The 22445-nt window shown below is 45.6% G+C and overlaps 3 protein-coding genes across 4 annotated transcripts; 1 reads left to right on the forward strand and 2 right to left on the reverse strand.

The window, feature by feature from the left end:
* Positions 1 to 248: 248 nt before the first annotated feature.
* On the reverse strand, positions 249 to 7297 carry LOC115187578 (lethal(3)malignant brain tumor-like protein 4). Its single transcript, XM_029746532.1, has 18 exons — positions 7123 to 7297; positions 6867 to 6993; positions 6716 to 6767; positions 6427 to 6521; positions 6171 to 6275; positions 5880 to 6015; positions 5551 to 5642; positions 5193 to 5421; positions 5008 to 5093; positions 4665 to 4775; positions 4463 to 4580; positions 3670 to 3769; positions 3334 to 3531; positions 3099 to 3209; positions 1428 to 1492; positions 1150 to 1313; positions 872 to 934; positions 249 to 679 (listed from the first exon to the last, which is right to left on the reverse strand). Exons 1-18 carry the CDS (start codon positions 7218 to 7220, stop codon positions 551 to 553), a joined length of 2079 nt encoding a protein of 692 aa, XP_029602392.1. The 5' UTR covers positions 7221 to 7297; the 3' UTR covers positions 249 to 550.
* On the reverse strand, positions 7272 to 12377 carry LOC115165942 (uncharacterized protein KIAA0754; the record flags this gene model as incomplete). The annotated part of the gene is made up of 4 exons (XM_029719481.1): positions 11780 to 12377; positions 7954 to 8089; positions 7674 to 7851; positions 7272 to 7450 (listed from the first exon to the last, which is right to left on the reverse strand). Coding segments are annotated over exons 1-4 (546 nt in total), but the record flags the coding sequence as incomplete, so codon positions are not given.
* Positions 12378 to 12578: 201 nt separating this feature from the next.
* Positions 12579 to 15916, forward strand: LOC115187588 (transmembrane protein 244). Of its 2 annotated transcripts, none has more exons than XM_029746542.1 (6): positions 12579 to 12711; positions 13215 to 13300; positions 13577 to 13656; positions 13755 to 13880; positions 14236 to 14280; positions 14458 to 15916. In XM_029746542.1, the coding sequence occupies exons 1-6, from the start codon at positions 12679 to 12681 to the stop codon at positions 14550 to 14552; spliced, it is 465 nt and encodes a 154-aa protein (XP_029602402.1). In that variant the 5' UTR covers positions 12579 to 12678; the 3' UTR covers positions 14553 to 15916. The 2 variants fall into 2 exon arrangements, with proteins under 2 accessions (XP_029602402.1, XP_029602407.1); XM_029746547.1 differs by having other exon boundaries at positions 14462 to 15916.
* The last annotated feature ends 6529 nt before the right edge of the window (positions 15917 to 22445 follow it).

Below are 22445 nucleotides of genomic sequence, written 5' to 3' on the forward strand. Positions count from 1 at the left end.
CTCTCCTCTGGCTTTCTCATCCAATGGGTTTTGAGAAGGAGATGAGGAGAGGACGCGAGGAGTATGCAATTAAGATCTTCCAACAGACACCACAGGTACATCCTCTCTGTATCCTCTCTACTCCTCTACACTGACACCAGGTACATCCTCTCTGTATCCTCTCTACTCCTCTACACTGACACCAGGTACATCCTCTCTGTATCCTCTCTACTCCTCTACACTGACACCAGGTACATCCTCTCTGTATCCTCTCTACTCCTCTACACTGACACCAGGTACATCCTCTCTGTATCCTCTCTACTCCTCTACACTGACACCAGGTACATCCTCTCTGTATCCTCTCTACACCGATGTGGAAGAACAGGATAGCTGAAAGCAGATTCCTGGTGGCCATCCATTACGTTGCCCTGACCTATCCTACGGGCTCAGATCAGTGCAGATGAAGACCAAAGAGGATAAGGTGAGGAGGAAAAGAAAGGAGATAAAACTTCTCTAGACTATTCAGATACAGCGGTCGGGTGTGGGAGGAAATGAAGCGTGAGGGGGCGTCTCACTCCTCATCAGCGTTCTTCAGCATGAGTATGGCGTTGTATATCTTGAGGGCGGGGCCAAGTTTGATTGACAGGATCTTGACTATGTCTGCTTGGGTGAGAAGCAGGAAGGCCTCTCCATCCATTTGCTGGAGCGATACACAGAGACACAAAATAAGCTCCAACACAGAACGTGTGTGTGAGTGTTTGAATGTCAATGGCAGAATTGAATTTTACTTGGTTGCATTGTCATAGGACACACCAACCAGGAGCAGCAGATGAGAGGAGTGTGTTTGACTATTGTGATTCACAAAGTTGGGGTTTGAAATGGTAGCTCTTACCTCTGTCCTGAAGGTGGCAGCATGCTCTTTGCAGCCTGGGAGCCCTTTGACAAAACTGGCCACCTGACCCACAGGGAAACAAACATTAAGACACACACACACACACACACACACACACACACACACACACGTGTGATTAAAATGCAATAGGATACACAAAGCTATTGTATTGGGTGTATGTGTAATGTATGTGTTTTGTACAATATGTGAGTTTGTACTGTATGTGTACAGCTTGTACATGTTTGTATTGCTTATATGTTTATGTGTGCATGTCTGACCTCGTCGGCAGTCCAGGTTGCAACTCTCTTAGCTGTGAGGCCCAGGACCTCAGGGAGCAGCTGGCAGTGTTTGTCCCAGCACAGAGCCACCCTGTGAGGGGGAGAGGAGGAGCCACCCGGGGAGAACACTGACTCATGGAGCGCCTGCTGGAGAGACAGGGAGTCTGGGGGAGAGGGAGGAGAAATTAGCTGTAAATATCTTCAATAGACATGCACAGACAATATATAATCCACACAGCGTTACATCCATTCTCTATTTCTGAGAGCAGAACCTCTACCTTTCCCATCGCCACTCTCCTGCTTGACGACGTGCAGCTTCAGATACTTTGGGACTGGGGCAGACCTGTTGAAAGACAACATACAGCGCCTTCAGAAAGTATTCACACCCCACAAATCTTCCCACATTTTGTTGTGTTACAGGCTGAATTTAAAATGAATGAATTAGAGCTGTGTTTTGTCACTGGCCGACACACTGGCCCCATAATGTCAAAATGGAATTATGTTTTTTTTTTACATTTTTATTACTAATTAAAAATGAAAAGCTGAAATGTCTTGAGTCAATAAGTTCAGGAGTAAAAATGTGCTTAACAAGTCACATAATAAGTTGTATGGACTCACTCTGAGTGCAATAATAGTGTTTAACATCTCTGTACCCCACAAATACAATTATCTGTAAGGTCCCTCAGTCGAGCAGTTAATTTCAAACACAGATTCAACCACAAATCCAGGGAGGTTTTCCAATGCCTCGCAAAGGTCACCTATGGGTAGATGGGTAAAAATAAATAAAAAAACAGACATTGAATATCCCTTTGAGCATGGTGAAGTTATTAATTACACTTTGGATGGTGTATCAATACACCCAGTCACTACAAAGATACAGCCATTCTTCCTAACTCAGTTGCTGGAGAGGAAGGAAACTGCTCAAGGATTTCACCATGAAGCCAATGGTGACTTTAAAACAGTTACAGAGTTTGATGGCTGTGGTAGGAGGATGGATCAACAACATTGTAGTTACTCCACAATACTAACCATACTGAGAGTAAAGGAAGGAAGCCTTCACAGAATATAAAATATTCCAAAACATGCATTCTGTTTGCAACAAGGCACTAAAGTAGTACTGCAAAAAATGTGGCAAAGCAATTAACTTTGTCCTGAATACAACATGTTATGTTTGGGGGCAAATCCAATACAACACATTACGGAGTACCACTCTCCATATTTCAAGCATAGTGGTGGCTGCATCATGTTAAGGGTATGCTTTTAATCATTAAGGACTGGGGAGTTTTTCAGGTTAAAAATTAAACCTAATGGAGATAAGCACAGGCAAAATCCCAGAGGAAAACCTGGTTCAGTCTGCTTTCCACCAGACACTGGGAGATGAATTCACCTTTCAGCAGGACAAAAACCTAAAACAACAAAGCCAAATCTATACTGAAGTTGCTTACCAAGAAGACAGTGAAATTTCCTGAGGCCGAGTTACAGATTTTACTTAAATCTACTTAAAAATCTATGGCAAGACCTGAAAATGGTTGTCTAGCAATGATCAACAACCAATTTGACAGAGCTGGAAGAATTTTGCAAAGAATAATGGGCAAGTGTGGAAGGTGTGAAAAGCTCTTAGAGACTTACCCAGAAAGACTCACAGCTGTAATCGCTGCCAAAGGTGCTTCTACAAAGTATTGACTCGGGTGTGAATACTTATGTAAATGAGACATTTCTGTAATAATTGCAAAAAAATTTGCTAACTTTGTCATTAGATGTGCAGATGGGTGAGAAAAAAATCTATTTAATCCATTTTGAATTCAGGCTGTAACACAATAAAATGTGGAATAAGTCAAGGGGTGTGAATACTTTGTGAAGGCACTGTACTCTCTTAGTAAACCAACAACAAACACTCTGCTCCATCATGCATTCTAGGGTTTGGTAGGAGAGAGGAGTCTGTGTGCTACCTCTTGGCCTTGGCTCCTTCGTTGATGGGCTCAGTGGAGCCCCCTGGTGGCTCACTCTGACTGCTGCACCTGGATCGTTCGCCCTCGTCAACCGTCGGCCCCCTAGTTACACTACCATAGAAACAACTGTTACCATGGAAACAACTCCACAACTCCTGACTTTATTTGCAGTCAGATAACAAACAAAGTCATGGAAGCTCTTCCGAACCCCTTCTGTTACATGTTCCACACATACCTGGTCTGAGGGGAGTCGTCTGCAGGCTCGGGCTGCTCTGGTGTGGTGGGGCTGTTTGTCTGGGTGTGTGAAGGAGGGTCTGGGCGTCGCCCACGGTGATGAGGCCCACTCAGGGTCATAGGTCGTTCTCCACTCAGACGGTCTGGTACCTGGCCCTCCCTGTTCAGGTTCATCTCCGAGTACGGACAGCTCACCCCCCTACACACACACACAAGTTCAGAACAGGAACACACATCACCTTGCTCACAGATTACAGCACACAGATCACAAGTCATTCTATGACGTGTTTTGTTTACAAAACTTTTTTGACAGTTAGTGTGTGTGTTTGTTACTGACGTGTAGTGGGTTCCGTAGCGGGGTCCTCGGATGTGACCAACCCCATTGCATCCTGGGGTAGGACAGCCCTGCCCTGGGAGGACCAGCATATCAGTGGAGCCTGAAACACACCAGAGTTAATACTACTAGTTAATACTACACACATAAACAGAGACAAAAACACCAGAGTTAATACTACACACAGAGACACACATAAACAGAGATAAAAACACCAGAGTTAATACTACTAACTGATACTACACACAGAGACACACATAAACAGAGATAAAAACACCAGAGTTAATACTACTAACTAATACTACACACAGAGACACACACAAACAGAGATAAAAACACCAGAGTTAATACTACTAACTAATACTACACACAGAGACACACATAAACAGAGATAAAAACACCAGAGTTAATACTACTAACTAATACTACACACAGAGACACACATAAACAGAGATAAAAACACCAGAGTTAATACTACACAGAGACACACATAAACAGAGACAAAAACACCAGAGAGTAACCTGACCACACACATAAACAAAGCGACAGAAACACATAGGCTTGCAGACACACTACACCAGAGAGTGACCTGACCACAAACACTATATGGTGTGTCAGTGTGTATGTCCCCACAAACCAACAGCTCCAGCAGCTGTGAAGAACCAGCATCATTTGAGCTACATGTCTTTTCTCTGCATGCACCTTTTTGCCAATCTTACACTTTGGAACTGATTGGGAAATATTTGTGGGTTATAACCATGTCAATTTTTTGGAAGTGTGTGCATGTGTGTCTCACCATTGGAGGGGTGTTGTAGGGGATGACTAGTCTTCTGACACCAGCCCACAGGGTGCAGGTCTGGGCAGTCAGCATCCACCCAGTAGTCATACTCCTCACTCCAGCCATCAAAATGGATCTGAGAAAGACAGAAAGTTACACACACACACACACACACACACTACTCCACAATAATCATACTGCACTCTCCCACACAGCGTACCCTCAGTCGGTGGTCCTCCACCTCGGCGATGGTTGCTACGCGGATGAGCATGGGGTTCCTCTTATCGACGGCTTCCAGCTTCATTCCAGCCTGGAACCCATGGCACGGACGCTACAGGACACATTCAAGAGTTTACATCAGGTGATACAGATGGATTAATATGCATGTTTTGGAACGGTGTAGGTGACATAAATAAAGACTGTCAGTGGACCCAGAACAGAGCCCTGAGGAACTCCATGTGAAATTCCCCCAGGCCTCCCAATCAACACCAACAATGTAATTTGCATGTGTCACATGTTTTGAGTGTCAACTGTATGTGTGTGTGAGAATGTGAGTGTCTTACCAGTTTGAAGGCACGTGCAGGGGCTGCCTGTGTCCCAGTCTCCTCCATGTATTTATCCCAGGAAAAACTCCTCGGGTGCTTATACTCTGAGAGGAGAAACCACAATACACACCCTTATACAATGTTTGATGGTGTATCCAAATAAAGCGTTAAATATGTTAAATAAATATGTTTGTGTGTCTCACCAGCAGGGGTGGTGAGGGTCAGCTCAGCCTCCTCACAGTAACCTACAGGGTGGATGTAGGGACTGCTGGCATCACACCAGTAGTCATAGGTGTCGTCCCAGTTGTCAAAGTGTATGAGGAGTCTGTTGTCAACAGCAGCCGCGATGGACGCTACACAGATCAGATATGGGTTCTTCTTATCCACCGCCTCCAGCTTCATACCCGCACGGAACCCTGACGGAGTCACCGACTACACACACATGCACCCACATGGTTCATATACAAACTTACTTGAATGGACATGGACCTAAGGTCACCAACTAATTCACAACACAAACACACTATTAATGGATCCACACAGGCTGTCAGGTAGGCTCACCGTGTTGAGGCTCTTGAAGAGGTGTTTGGGGGCCAGCTGACCTCTGCAGTTCTTCACATACATGTTCCAGTTGAACTCCCCATCCTTACAACCTAGACACAAAAGGTTGAAGGTTATAGTTTTGTCTAACTACACACAACATTGTACAGTCGGTAGAATATGCATGTGTGTCAGGTGTGTGTGTATGTGTGTCTGGGGTGTGTGTGTGGGGGGTGTGTGTATGTGTGTGGGGGGTGTGTGTATGCATATCGGGTGTGTTTGTATGCGTGTCGGGTGTGTTTGTATCTGTGTGTGTGTGTAGTGTGTGTGTGTAGTGTCTGTATGTGGACCTTTAGGCAGTAGCAGCTTGTGTCCCATCTTCTCACACCAGCCCGCCGGCTTCACATCCCAGGTGTCAGCATTTACCCAGAAGTCATAGCACTCTGGATACCCGTCGAAATGAAGCCTTATCCTATAACCCTGGACCTGAGACAGACAGAGAGACAGACAGAGAGAGAGAGACAGAGAGGAAGAGAGAGACAGAGGAAGGAACGCAAAGAAATGAGGGAAAGCAAAGGGTTAGTTGTTAGAAAACAGACGTTCCTCCTATATCTTATTGGTCTGACCTGTTAGACACGTACCTCAGCAACACTGAGCACACAGAACAGAGAGGGGTGACAGGGGTCCAGTCCTTCTAACTTCATCCCCACTTTGAAGGCATTCCTGCTCTGAGGGAATGACTGGTGCTGCGAGGCACACACACATAACACTCTTTCACATGTCTGTACAGCTGTGTGTGTGTGTGTGTGTGTGTGTGTGTGTGTGTGTGTGTGTGTGTGTGTGTGTGTGTGTGTGTGTGTGTGTCAGAGAGAGTATGATAAAGTGTGCGTGCCTCACCTCCTTGAACAGTTTAAGGGGGGCAGCTATAGCCTTCTCCTCCTCCATGTAGGAGGGCCAGCTCCAGGGTCGCTTCTTATTGGGTGGGGCTGTCACTGGGGGTGGGACAACGAAACAGTCACATCAACCAATCAGTGACATGAAAACCAGCAGGGTTGCAGCACTCATGACCCCTGGTCTACCTGATTGGACAAACTTTCCAGCCCCTGTCATTCCTAAAAAAAATCCATCCCTCCAGCCTCTCATCTATCCATCCTCTCCCTCCCCTCAGTGTAATAACAGGACATACCTAGCTTGGCCAGCTTTGCAGCTCTCCTCCCTTTGACAGCCTTGGCCTTGTCCTGTAGAGAGAGACAGTCACTCATCGGCAGGTGAGCTGCCACACACACAACATTACAATGCTTTTCAGGACCAGCATTGGCCACATCTTATATCGTCACCTCTTCTTCCTCCTGGTTATCTTCCTCTTCATCACCAGAGTCCATGTAGATCTTCCTCTTCTTCCTCACTCGTTTCCCCAGTCCCCCCTCCCACCCCTCTCTCTCCCTCTGCTCTCTGGGAGATGACCTAAACACACATGGAACAGAGGTCATTCTAGGAACTATGCTCATGTGATGACTGTTTTGGGTCTTAACTGTTACTACTATCAATATGCTTTCTAAAATACAGTACAGTAAGAACAGCTAACATCTTTACCTGCCACTGGAGGGCTGGACACAAATGGAGCTGCAGTATTTGCCCTGGAGGAAACTCTCCAGTGGACCGGAGCCCCCACACGACCTACAGCTAGCCATCGCAGCCCTGGGGCCCGCCTCCGCCCTGGGGCCCGCCGCCTCCGCCCTGGGCTCCTCCGCCCTGGGCTCCTCCGCCCTGGGGCCCGCCGCCTCCGCCCTGGGCTCCTCCGCCCTGGGGCCCGCCGCCTCCGCCCTGGGCTCCTCCGCCTCCGCCCTGGGGCCTGCCGCCTCCGCCCTGGGCTCTTCCACAGTGGGACCCTCCTCTAGAGACAGAAGCACAGGGCCTTGAGCTGGGGGAAAGAGCAGAGTAATATTGAAGCTTTGTAGAATTCAACGTTGAATGGGGAAAATGTAATGGATTCTATGCCCCCATCTGCAGTGCACCCAGTATGTAGTATGCTAATATACACAGTGCTGACATATATCAGAGCTATAAGTCTAAATACTACACACCTGTATTATAAACAGTCAAAACTATGTTATAACTCCTTCATAACCGTATGTTTACTTTACCCTTAGGTGCAAGTGGCTGGACTTCCTTGGCTGCAGAAGAGGCTGCGCTGCTCTCTGATTGGGCCTCTGGTGGAGGGGTGGGGCTTTTCGACTGGGCGGGGTTCTGGGGGGTTGGCCCTGCGTCTTTGACCTCTGGCTCTGTCACGATCTCCAAAGTTCCAAACTCTGTCATACGGAACTGAGAGATACCAGTCAGTCACACACCTGTCTGTAGTATCCACACACACACACACACACACACACACACACACACACACACACACACACAAACACACCGTACCTTGATGTCGCTGCCGGGCAGTGTGGCGATGCCGTCCTGCCAGTCCAGAGCGCCCATCATGTCAAACTCTGCCCCCTGGGAGGGGCCATCGCTGGGCGGGGTGTCAGTCATCTCTCCCTGCTCTCCTCCTCCTGCACTGACATCAATCAATCCATCAGTCAAAACCAAATCAAAATAAAATGGTATTTGTCACATGCGCCGAATACATGCGCTGTAGACCTTACAGTGAAATGCTTACTTACAAGCCCTTAACAATGCAGTTTAAAAAACAAATAATATACCTAAAAAAAATTAGAATAAGAAATAAAAGTAACAAATAATTCAAGAGCAGCAGTAAAATAACAACAGCGAGGCTATTTACAGGGGTTAGTCGAGGTAATTGAGGTAATATGTACATGTAGGTAGAGTTATTAAAGTGACTATGCATAGATAATAACAGAGAGTAGCAGCAGTGTAAAAGGGGGGGGGGGCAATGCAAATAGTCTGAGTAGCCATTTGATTAAATGTTCAGGAGTCTTATGACTTGGGGGTAGAGGCTGTTGAGAAGCCTCTTGGACCTAGATTTGGCGCTCCGGTACCGCTTGCCATGCGGTAGCAGAGAGAACAGTCTATGACTAGGGTGGCTGGAGTCTTTAGGGTCTTCATCTGACACCGCCTGGTGTAGAGGTCCTGGATGACAGTAAGCTTGGCCCCAGTGATGCACTTGATCGTACGCACTACCCTCTGTAGCGCCTTGCGGTCGGAGGCCGAGCAGTTGCCATACCAGACAGTGATGCAACCAGTCAGGATGCTCTCGATGGTGCTGCTGTAGAACCTTTTGAGGATCTGAGGACCCATGCCAAATCTTTTCAGTCTCCTGAGGGGGAATCGGTTTTGTCGTGCCCTCTTCATGACTGTCTTGGTGTGATTGGACCATGTTTGTTTGTTGGTGATGTGGACACCAAGGAACTTGAAGCTCTCAACCTGCTCCACTACAGCCCTGTCGATGAGAATGGGGGTGTGCTCGGTCCTTCTTTTCCTGTAGTCCACAATCATCTCCTTTGTCTTGATCACGTTGAGGGAGAGGTTGTTGTCCAGTCAGCCAGTCAATGGGCGTGTTCGAGCAGATACATTTTGTCTAGTCGACGGTCACTGCCTTTCAAAGTGTGTTGCAACATGGGGATAAAAATTGTCCGACTTGTGCCTACATGTCGACTGCTTGAACTTGACAAAAACCATGTGATCAAAGGTCATGCAGTTTTTGATGAAGTCGCTGCTGTTGCTTCTCACCAACTGCACCATGCATTATTTGTCAACCAATCATTAGGATGTTTTTGGTGGACCCACGTGAATGTGACCAAAGACGTGACAAACAGGAACCAACTTTGCTGCGATTCTAAAGCTGTAGGGGATACAAATGAAAGTGATATTTGAGACCTCTCTCTAACCAATTAATTGTACACATGTTATGTTTTCAGTTTGTGAGTGTGTGATTATATACAATAGCAGGTATGTTGACACTGCCATGTTGATCTGAGCCTTTCTGTTGGAAAACCATTACTTGGGCCGGGAAGATACCAGTATCGCGATTCTCGTTAGGATCATGTTCAAGGAAATGTATTTTGGAAAGAAACACTATAGGTGGAAATAAACGGTATTATGTTGTCATCCAGAATCACATTGATTTATTTCCAAGCTATAGCCACAATATTTTACATACAGCAGGTTTTTAAAAGGACCAAATAGTTTTGTCTGCCTCGGGTTAGAATTTTTGCATTGTAAAAAATATTGCGATACTGGTATTGTGATACACAACCTAACCATTACAGTGTCCGACATTTGGTTGTGCCCAAATGCACCTCGCCTGACTTTACTCGTTAACACAAAGTTTTGTTAGCCTTACTACTTGAACACACTCAATCAATCAATAACCATACAGGTGTCACATCCAAACTACCTCGTACCCCTGCACATGGACTCAGTACTGGTACCCTGTGTATATAGCTAAGTTATCCTTACTCATTGTGCATTTATTCCTTGTGTTCTTATTTTTTCTATTTCTCTCTCTGTATTGTTGGAAAGGGCCCATCACTAAGCATTTCACTGTTAGTCTACACCTGTTGTTTAGGATGCATGAGACAAATAATATTTGATTTGAATTAAGACAGCACTCCCGCTTCAGCAGTGGATGGGGAAACACTGGCACATGCCTATTGACATCTGCCTGTCTGTCATGTTAAGACAAGATGTGTGGGAGTTTGTTCATGCAAGGATATGGGCTAGAATAGGTCTGTCTGTAGGTTCTCAAAGTAAAACTGAAATTGTATCCATTTGACAGATCCTTCTCAAATGTCTATCTATGTGTTGTTTTCATTACATCTAAGATATCTATGTCTGTATCTTTGTAATAATTTTCCACCGTGTACTTTAGGGACCACAATGGGAATAAGTCACTGACTTCATTTAGCAATCCCTGTTAAGTTTTTAAAATGAATGTAGTGTGTGTGTGTATGTATTTTTTTTTTATTAGCTAATAAAAACAATAAATCAATCAAATGACATTATACAAAAAGTGGTACTCAAAAAAATATCCCTGGCACAAAAAGTACAGGTACCTGCAAGAATTCAACCAGCGCGTTGTCGGGTACTAAAGAACCGCATCCCATCGCCGCTAGAGGGCGACTGTTGTGGAATACATGCATGCACTTATATGAAGCAAAACAAGTAAATATTTTACTTTTTAAAGCTAAATATTACAAAATAAATGCACAAGCACTCCTGCATGGATTGGCCTAGAGCACAAGTATTGACAAACACCGTGAGAGACGTGTCAAATACAAGTTAAAAGAACAAGTTCAGCTTTTCCTTGTTTTAACAGTATCTTATTAAATCGGCTGTTTGCATTGACGCGGACAACAGAGATGGTAGAATAATCAATGATTTTAAAGAAAACAATGTGTTCTGCATAAAAAGGTCAAATGTACGTGTGTTTTAATCAAACCAAGATCACGATGTAACGTTTTTGCCTCGACGCTGCATTAACACTATATTTTGGTCAGAAAGAATATTTGTTTGACTGAAATATATGGATGTGAAGTAAACAATCAAGTGTGCTGTTCAACAGCTGTCAGTTTACGTTCCCAAGTTTAAACCTCGAATTTATTCGACCATAAATAAAGTGGACGTGCGCCCATGATTAGCATTCGTCTTATACAAAATGGCGGAGCAAAGGAAGAGGCCACCAACACGTTAAAACTATGTAAATGACTCAAGTTATTTATTGAAACACATAATGCAGGGCCGTGTCTGTCAAATAAAACCAAATATATACCCTGTAATTTCATATGTCAGTGTTTTCCCTCATCATGGCCATTTTCTTTACTTTCCCCTTGTCTCGGAATGCCAGCCAGCTAGCTGCCAGCTAGCGTGCTAACTGCTTCTGGCTAGCAAAGCGTCACTATGGTTCAATTCAAATTGGGGGCTATGAACTGGGACTAGCATTTTGGCTTGGTGTAGCGAAGTAAGGACAACCAGTAATAAATAAGTTTCCAGGTTTTGAACGTTAGAAAATGCTTAGGAATGGACTTCCACATTAGTTGGTATAAATAAGTAAATAACCGCCCCTACACTGCCTTATTTGTTCAAGGCTAAAATATAGAATTGCTTGCTTTTAATTTCTTCAATAGAAACTTGACTCTCCGATTTATCTTTACGGTTTTAAATCACAGTACAAATAACAAGAACCGGTGCAAATTATAAAACAAACGATGCTTTATCGATTACTGTTATTATTTGCAACATTTAATGTATAACGGCGATTATATTGTTTTAAAATTATGGAACTCACCTCGTTTCTGTTTTAACTCTTATTTTGAGCTGGATAGTGGATGCAATGCGCATGCGTTCAATGAACGCTGCCTGACAACTTTGGATCTCGGTAAACTTGAGCACACAACTATCGATGGTCAATAGGTACAGCAAGACGGACGCTTAGAGTGGACATGTAGTTTATTAAATATTGTATTCATGCCTTGGGACTAGTCTTTCTCCCTCGTGTATTTTCAGAATCTCAGAGAGCATCAAATCGGAGCGCAGGGGCGTGCAGAGTCTGTTTGGCGTGGCGCGCGATTTCCATTGTGGTCATGTCGCTGGATGCCGTCAATAACTGTTTACGTCACCACCAGTCAATATTGTCCCCATATGTTAAAAGAAAGATGACAGTAGACTAATCATAAACCCAACTTCTAGCTGTTTTATGAACTTGGCCACACTTCCAACCAGTAATTCAGCAAAAAAGTAAGAACAGTCAAGTCCAGACGCCAAATAGGTCTACAGTAGTTAGACCGTAGTATTGATTACAACAAGGCCTATAGGCTATCAGCGCTTAATGTTTTTTTTTTTTGTAAAACGTGATGCATTTTCATGTTTGTTATCTATGCCCAATCAGACCAGACGTCCGGAATAGAAGCTCTCTGACTTTGCTATTTTAAGGGTTAATTAATAAGACATCCCTACTGTTCTTATTACAAGTGAAACGTTGGACTGGAAGAGGCTACTGTAGTCTATTTGGCATGAGATGCAGACCTTCAATGGCAGTGTCGCCTATAAATAAGCCTCATTTTTCCAGTCGCTACCGCTAGATGGCAGTATAATGCTGTTTTCTGACGGATTACACTGTAACATCTCAGTTGCCCAGTCACATACATTATTCTCAACATCAGAAGAACGACAGATGCAAACCATGAGATGGCCTTCAGGGGTAAAGTGGCCGACACGAGGGTAAGAGGACTGTTTACTCGGATTTTACACTCAGAAAAAATCTCATTATGTGCCATCCGGGCAGCCGTGGGTCAGATATGGACGTTGTTACAATAAAATACGAAATCATCAGGTGTCGTTGTTGGCGACTATGAAACATAAGCTATCAGCCTATCATTTCTATTCAGCGACTGATATTTCATTTATCGTGAATGGCAAATGCAACAGATAATGATCACTCAGTCTGTGCAAATGAAGGTCTTCTGTCCTCTGCTGCTCCCCCGCAGTGCGCATCCCCTGCAGAGTCTGTTGGAGTTCTGCCATGGGAGCTTTTACACCTGCTGAATGATCCACGGTTCAGTTGACAGTGCTGTCACGGCTTTGCTAGTGTCTTGGCGGCTGATTTGAGTATAGCCTAGGTCTATGATGTGTGATATATTATTATTGGGATGAATGACTCTGACTCTCTCTCTCGATCTCTTTCTCTCTTTCACTCTCTCTTTCTGTCGATCTCTCTCCCCCAGACAGTGCTTGTGCACCTGCTGCTGTGCCTCGTCATATTCTACTCTCTCTACTACATGATTGGGAGTGTGTGTTTCGGCGCGTTCAGGTGCGACACTTTTCTTTTCCTCTCTGCATGCACGTGTGGTTATTGGGTAAGTGACCCTGCTGGAACGGTGAGCCGTCCTCACGCGGCTTCTATAAACCTGGTGCCAGGTGACAGAAGAGAGGGGGAGGGATTCGTGGAATCCACAGCAACTATTGGTCTGTTTTCATTGATTGGAATGACAGTCAGTTTCAACCACCCTGCTTCCTTCCTAGCTCCTCCTTTTGAATATCCTGTTTGTTTGTTTGTTTTATCTGCTGTTCTTCTGTTTGCATTCAGGTTGGATCACTTTGATGGACTTATTCCCTTTGACTTTAAGACTGAACCAACCAATTTGGAGTCCAACTCCAAATACCTGGGTGAGCGAAGATGTGTATTGTAGTGTGTGTGTGTGTGTGTGTGTGTGCACGCGCGCATGTCCTCTACAGATGGTTAAGGTCTTATATTGTTGTTCCAGTGAACCTGCTGTCCATGGAGTTGACCTATTTCTGCAGTGGTCTGCTGTTTGCAGCCGTGGTGAGGAGATGGGTCTGGGACTACGCTCTCACAGTCACACTACTGCACGTACTGCTCACCAGCCTGGGTGAGACGCACACACATACACACAGAAATGCATACACATGCCTGAACTCACTCACACACACTGGCTTAACTCAGAATAATCCCTTGTTGGCAGAGCAGAGTGCTCAGGGCCAGCTTTGATGACATCATGACAGGACGGGAAGTGGGGTTAGAGTTGAGAAGCAGCTGGGCCCTAAACAAGGCACATATTGACCCTATCCCATGTTCTTCTTTAATTCCCCTTCCTCATGTGTAAGGATTGGATGGGTCTATCTCTAAAGCAATACGATGTACACTCCCCTTCCTTAGTTCTGTGTGGTATATTACCTGTTTTTAATGTGTGTTTGTAATGTGTGTTTGTAATGTGTGTGTTTCAGTGATGTTGGAGTTTCCCTTGGTATGGCAGTGGTGGCTGGCCCTTGGTAAGACCTGTACCTCACCCTCACCTCACCTCACCCACACATGTTCTGTTTTATTGTGTAAAACCTTCTGAGGAGTTATAGATGAGTAATTGATTATGTCTCTTCTTTATTAACGGTTTTGTGTGTGTTTGTGTGTGTGTGTGTGTGTGTGTGTTTGGTTGTATGTTTTGTTTGAAGGCAGCGGGTTGTTTCTGATGATCTGTAACGGTCAGCTGATAGCTTACTTCACCTGCCAGAGTGACCAGAGTTACCCCACCTTCAACAGCTACTGAGTACACACACACACACACACTGACTAGAGTTCTTTGCAGTGAGTCCGGTGGAAATGGAGGGAAACCAAATGTTCCTGTTGACTTGGTTGCCTGTTTGATTGTTGCACTTTGTTTCTGTTGGACCGGCTTCCCAGACACCAATTGAGCCAAGTGATTCTCCACTGAGCAAGGTTTTGAGTCCAGGAAACAGCTTTTATATGTAATATCTGTAGTATGTAATATCTGTAGTATGTAATATCTGTGGTATGTAATATCTGTGGTATGTAATATCTGTAGTATGTAATATCTGTGTTCTCTATGAATATTAATCTTATGTCAGACAATGTTAATCATGTAATTTATCATCTTAGACCTATTAAACCAGCTGTAACCTTGCACACCTGGGCTGGCTCTACACACACACACACACAGTTGTTCTTATCACATCCTGGTTTAAGCCTAACCCTAACCACAACCCTTACCCTAACCTCAACCCTTACCTCAACCACAACCCTTACCCTAGCCTCAACCACAACCCTTACCCTAACCTCAAAACTAACCTCCACCACAACCCTTACTCCAACCTCAACCCTAGCACCTCAACTACAACCCTAACCCTATCACCTCAACCCTAGCCCTAATCTTATGTTGTTTTTTAAATATATGTTTATTGTATTCTATTGTTTTATGGACAGTGATAGTACCACTGATAGTGGGAGTGTAGAGGGGAGACAGACAGAGAGGAAGGGCTGAGACGGGATTCGTGCTCACGTCACCAGGGGTGTATGTGTTCCAGTCTGAGGGGCTACCACTAGGCCAGACCGACACCTTTTAGTCAACCCTGACCCTAACGTTGGTTTATCTTACTTTTTATCCTACTTTTCTCTTTGACCCGTAATGTGCTGAAGCTAGGCTCCGCCTGGTTCTCCCTTTGACCCAAGGTGCAGGAGGCCGACTCCAGGTAGCTCTGGTTCAATTTAACCACTGGTTCTAACCCGGCCTGAGCCTCCGTTCTCTGTGAGATATAAACAATCTGATACATGATAGGAAAAGGCATTTTAATTTATTCAATACACAAATAATTTCAGAATGATATCAGGGCTCCGTGACTCCTCCTTGTATGAGTATGAATACAGACCGTGAAAGCGGGGCCTCACGATCCTTCTGACTTTTTGGGTTTTAAGCAGGTGTCAGAAAAGTTACCACAGGGATAACTGGCTTTTGGCGGCCAAGCGTTCATAGCGACGTCACTTTTTGATCCTTCGATGTCGGCTCTTCCTATCATTGTGAAGCAGAATTCACCAAGCGTTGGATTGTTCACCCACTAATAGGGAACGTGAGCTGGGTTTAGACCGTCGTGAGACAGGTTAGTTTTACCCTACTGACGATGTGTTGTTGCAATAGTAATCCTGCTCAGTTCGAGAGGAACCGCAGGTTCAGACATTTGGTGTATGTGCTTGGCTGAGGAGCCAATGGTGCGAAGCTACCATCTGTGGGATTATGACTGAACGCCTCTAAATCAGAATCCCCCCTAAACGTAATGATACCGTAGCGCCGTGGAGCTTCGGTTGGCCCGGGATAGCCTGCCTCTTTTGGCAGGTGAGTAGAGCCTTTCGTGACCAGGTCGGGGTGCGGCCGAATGAGTTGCCGCCCCTCTCCTGATGTGCACCGCATGTTTGTGGAGAACCTGGTCGTAAATCACTTGAAGACGACCTGATTCGACCTGATTCTGGGTCAGGGTTTCGTGCGTAGCAGAGCAGCTCACTCGCTGCGATCTATTGAAAGTCAGCCTTCGATCCAAGCTTTTGTCGGGACGGAAGGCGTCTTCCTCCACCTCCTCCCTTATTTTCTAACGGGTTACCAGGTGCACAGAGAAGGGCCAGGAGTCAGAGTCCGGAGGCCCAGAGAGAGAGTGGGCAAGCAGACTAAAGAAGGTGGGGACCCGGGTGTAAAGTACCACCAGCACCTGGTAATCCATGTGTGTGGACTTAGTCTCTGAGCGGAAAGCGGTTGGATGACCGGGTGCACATAGGCTGTTTCGGGTGACCAGGTGCACGAAGGCCGTTTTGGATCACCAGGTGCACGTGGTTCGTAACAGCGGGGCTATATACTTTAGTGTCCAAGGAAGGGTGCTTCAGTGTGGGTGCCCAGGTTCGCCTGGTGTGCGAGGTTGTGGAGGTGGGGGGCTATCCCCGGCTCGAAGTCATGCCCAGAGAGAGGGGTGTTGACCCGGGCAGGGATGGAGGCTAAGAGGCCTGGAGGTCCGTAGCGTAAGCTCTAGTCTCAGGCCCGGAGAGATAGGTGTTCCCCGGACAGTGAGTGAAGGCCATCACTGTAATATTCATATGTGAATACATACTGAATTATAATTGGATGCATTTTACCGCCGTATCATACTGTGCGGTGATTGGTTAAGACCACCCAGACGGTTAGGCCATGGCCAGTTGATCATGGTTGGAGATAGGCGAACATGTAGTTGTAGCTAGTTAATAAAGAGTTATGTTAAGAAACATCCTGTAGTTCTGTGTTTTATTATTTTGTACAAAGCGTACAAAACAAGACATGGTGTCAGAGTAAATGGTCTTAAAAGATGGATTTTTCTGGAGTTCCTTCACCTCGAATGGACTGGGAGTCTACAAACTTACCCGATGCATGGCGTAAGTACAAACAGCATGTGGAGCTAATGTTCACGGGTCCTCTGAAGGCAAGAGAAGAGGAAAAGTGTAGCTACCTGCTCCTCTGGATCGGTGAAAAAGGGAGAGATATTTACAACACATGGACACTTACCGAGGCTGAATCAAAGTTACTGAAAACATACTACGATCGTTTTGAAGCATATGTTGTGCCGAAGACTAATACAATTTTCGCTAGGTACAAATTCCATGAGAAAGTACAGGGAGCTAGCGAGTCTTTTGAACCGTTTGTGACTGAGCTGCTTCTGCTTGTGAAAGACTGTGATTATGCAAACAAGGATGAGATGGTCAGGGACCGTATTGTATTTGGAATACACTCACCGCGAGTGAGAGAGAAACTTTTGAATGTTGGGTCTGAGCTAACGCTGGACAAAGCTATCGACATAGCCAGATCTCACGAGCTAGCACAGGCTCAGATGAAAACCATTTCGCGCCGCAGCACGAGTGCATCACGTGAACAAGCAGTGCACGCAGTCAGGCAGACATCAAAGCACACCTCCGGTGCCCAGAGAGCGCTTTTCAGAACGGAGAGAGACATAACTCCAAAACAGAGCGACACAGACTCAAAACGCCCCAAAACATGTGGATATTGTGGATACAAAGTGCATGGCGAACAAGGAAATTGCCCAGCTAAAGGCAAACAGTGTACTAAATGTGGTAAATGGAATCACTTTGCAAAAGTGTGCAGAGCTTACCGTGGAAAAACAGTACACACAGTGAGTGAAGATGAAATGTCAATCAAAGAGTCAAATGATGATGAACTGTTTATTGATTCAGTGACACAGAAAAGTCACATATCAGAGATAGAGCAAGCCTTTGCTGACATTGAGATAGGAACACAAGGCACAAAGCTAAAGTTCAAACTAGACACTGGTGCACAAGTAAACATTATTTCTCTGAATAAGTACCGCAGCTTGACATCTGAGTGCGAGCTACAGCCCACCATGCGCAGACTAACTGGTTATGGTGGTGAACAGCTCCCAGTAAAAGGCACATGCACTTTCAAATGCAAATACAAGGAAAGTGACATGATGTTGGACTTTTACGTTGTTGACACTAGAGCACCTGCAGTGCTAGGTCTTAAAGCATGTTTAGACATGGACCTCATCAAGCTAGTTTTATCAGTAACAGCACCAGTAGAGACAGAAAATGTACTGGAGGAGTTTGCTGATGTCTTTACAGGAATAGGATTATTCCCAGGAGAATGTACCATTCACCTTGACCCAGACGCAACCCCTGTGGTTTACCCACCGAGAAAGATTCCCCTTGCTCTCCGTGCCCGTCTGAAGAAAGAGTTGGAGAGCATGGAGCAATCTGACATAGTCACCAAGGTTACAGAACCGACTGACTGGGTAAACGCGTTAGTGGTAGTGGAGAAACCACGCACAGGCAAGCTCCGAGTATGCCTCGACCCAAGAGACTTGAACAAGGCTATCAAACGGCCCCATTACCCTTTACCGACGCTAGAATGGTATCACACACAAGCTAGCGGGAGCACACTACTTCAGTGTCATGGACGCTAGATCAGGCTACTGGGCTATCAAGCTCACAGAAGAGTCATCTAAGCTCACAACATTCAACACACCGTTTGGACGCTACAGGTTCCGTCGCCTGCCTTTTGGGATTATCTCAGCCCAAGACGAGTTTCAGCGAAAGAGGAGTCCGGCTCAACCCAGAGAAGAGCACAGTCGGCGCTACAGAGGTCAGCTACTTCGGACATCTTCTCACAGCGAATGGAATCAAGCCAGATCCACAGAAGATCTCAGCCATAAAAGAAATGGAGCCACCAAAAAAACGTGCAGAGCTGGAAACAGTGCTTGGCATGGTCAACTACTTATCCAAGTTCGCACCCAGCCTCTCCAATGCTAATGCACCCCTGCGTCAACTGCTAAAGCAGTCCAGTGAGTTTCTTTGGGACAAGCAACACGACATTGCTTTCAAGAATGTGAAAGACTTGATCACGAGAGAACCAGGACCAATCCTTGCCTACTACGACCCCAACAAAGAGCTCAGACTCCAAGTGGACGCGTCGAAGTATGGACTAGGTGCAGTGCTACTGCAAGAAGGAAAGCCCATCGGCTACGCTTCCAAATCTCTCACAGACTGTGAAATCAACTACGCTCAAATCCGAAAGGAGCTCTATGCCATTCTGTTCGGATGTAAACGTTTCCATCAGTACGTATATGGACGACAAGTCATTAGGAATCCGACCACAAGCCCCTTGAGTCAATCATGAGGAAACCACTAGCTGCAGCCCCGCCAAGGCTACAGAGAATGATCCTTCAACTACAAAAATACAACTTCACAGTCACTCACCGTCCAGGCAAAGACATCCCTGTCGCAGACACACTCTCCAGGAAGTTTCTTACCTACAAGGACAGCAGCCTCAGTGAAGGCATGGACACGCAAGTACACACTGTGTACAGCAACTTACCAGTTAGTGACACAAAACTGAAGGAGATCCAAGCAGAAACAGAAAAGGACTCTCAACTCACACAGCTGAGGGAAGTCATACAGGATGGATGGCCTGAGGAGAGGAGAAAATGCCCTCAGAGCGTCTCAGAATTCTGGAACCATCGTGATGAACTATCACAGATCAACGGAATCATTTTCAAAGGAGAGAAAATCATTATTCCTACCAGTCTCAGAGAAGAGATTTTGACAAAGATCCATGCTGGACACATGGGCATGGAAAAGTGCAAACAGAGAGCACGGGACATTTTGTTTTGGCCTGGAATGTGCAAACAAATAGAGGACATTGTTGGTAGATGCACCATCTGTCTTGAAAGATGCCCCTCAAACACCAAAGAGCCAATGTTACCTCACTGTATCCCAGACCGACCCTGGCAGGTCGTGGCAACCGATCTGTTCACCTGGAACAACGAGGACTACATCGTAACAGTGGACTACTACAGCAGATACTTCGAACTCGACAAGCTTCACAGCACCACATCTGCAGCTGTGATACACAAGCTGAAAGCAGCCTTTGCCAGGCATGGCATTGTAGAGACTTTAATATCTGACAATGGGCCCTGTTACAAATCAAATGAGTTTGAATCCTTCACAAAAGCATGGGAGTTTACACATGTCACCACAAGCCCACATTACCCTCAAAGTAATGGCCTTGCTGAAAAATCTGTGCAGATTGCTAAATCACTCATGGACAAAGCAAAAGCAGACAAGAGAGACCCCTACCTCAGTCTCCTTGAATACCGCAACACTCCAGTTGACAACTTCAAATCACCAGCCCAGCTGTTGATGAGCCGCAGACTTCGCTCAACCCTTCCCAGCACCAACCAGCAGCTGCAACCTGAGGTCGTCAGCTACAAGGAAATGCATGAAAAACGTGCACAGAGACAACAACAACAAAAGCGATACTACGACAGGTCAGCTAGACCACTGCCACCACTGATCGACGGAGAGTCAGTTAGAATCCAGGAGCATGGCCTCTGGAAACCAGCAGTCGTCATCCAGCCAGCTGACACTGAACGTTCATATCACGTCCGCACAGCAGAAGGAGCAGTGTACCGCCGCAATCGTCATCACTTACTGAACACAAAAGAACAACACACTGATGAGATGAACTGTTCCCCTGAAAGAGAACGAGATGGACTAAACACACACACAGCACAACATACACCATACTTACCTGCAACACCACAAGAGCTGTTGACTGACACAGAAGCATGCTCAGCATCATATCGCACAAGGTCAGGAAGAGAGGTCAAGCCCAGAGCTGTCCTCGACCTGTGAAATGTCAAAGGGTGTAGGCGGATCGCTGCCCTAAAAGAGTTCCAGACTGTAAACTTGTTATTGAAAGTTCACTTGAAATGCTTTGGTATTGTATTTGTTTGAAATGTTAAGATGTCATTTCTACAGTGAAGCTGAGTTGCTGAGAATCCCTTGTTTGAAAAGTAACAGTATGTTGGATCATTGTTTCAGAGTCTATGTTGATTCAGTTGGTGTATTATGCAATATAAATGGTTACTTACCTTGAGTTCAAACTACAGAGCATGTATTCAAAAGAAAAGCTTAGAATATGTAAAACATTTGTATTTTGTTTTAAAAGAAGGGGGATGTAATATTCATATGTGAATGCATACTGAATTATAATTGGATGCATTTACCGCCGTATCATACTGTGCGGTGATTGGTTAAGACCACCCAGACGGTTAGGTCATGGTCAGTTGATCATGGTTGGAGATAGGCGAACATGCAGTTGTAGCTAGTTAATAAAGAGTTATGTTAAGAAACATCCTGTAGTTCTGTGTTTTATTATTTTGTACAAAGCGTACAAAACAAGACAATCACCACCTGGTGACCCGTTCAATCACCAGGCCTACAGCTGGACATAGTCTCTGGAGCGAAAGTTGAACATAGTGCAATTTCTGAGAGTTTTGGACTTAGTAGTTCCAGGGAGCAAGCTCTACTCTCAGGCCCGGAGAGATGGGTGTTCCCCGGACAGTGAGTGAAGGCCTGGAGGTCCATAGCTCCAGGGAGTAAGCTCTAGTCTCTGGCCCGGAGAGATAGGTGTTACCCGGAGAGTGAGTGAAGGCCTATAGGCCTGGAGGTCCGTAGTTCCACTGTCATTAAGGGGGGCAGAGCAGTCAGCCTCTGTGGAGTTTGGCTGCTTTGTCCCCCTTTTTTTTGGCCTGTTAACCCGTTCAATCACCAGGCCCACAGCTGGACATAGTCTCTGAAGCGAAAGTTGAACATAGTGCAATGAACTGAGAAGTGGGGACTTAGAGTGATTTTAGAAGATTTTGTCAAAACCTCCATAAATAGACCAATGGCGCCCTCAAGTGACTTTTCCCAGTAGTGACGTGCTCCCATAGTGGGCATGGAGGTCTGGAACCCCCCTATATGGATGAAATATCATTTAAAAAATCGGGTCTTGGTAACCCCAAAAAACACCAGGACCACAGCCAAACTTAGTCGTTTTTCTGAAGATTTTTCTAAAACCTCCATAAATCACTATGGGCAGCCCCCATTGATTTGGGCCCGTAGTGGGGGGGTGCTCCTATAGTGGACATGTAGGTCTGTATGCCCCCTAAATGCATTTAAAACCTTTTTGAGCATTTTGTTACCATTCAATCACCAGGCCTACAAAAGAATGTGGACACTGACAGACTATGGTTTTTTCAAACCTCCATAAATCACTAATGCCGGCTCCCATTGACTTGGGTCCGTAGTAGGGTGCTCCCATAGCGGGCATGGAGGT

Source organism: Salmo trutta, chromosome 3 (assembly GCF_901001165.1).
Source record: "Salmo trutta chromosome 3, fSalTru1.1, whole genome shotgun sequence".
In the NCBI taxonomy this organism is placed as follows: domain Eukaryota; kingdom Metazoa; phylum Chordata; class Actinopteri; order Salmoniformes; family Salmonidae; genus Salmo; species Salmo trutta.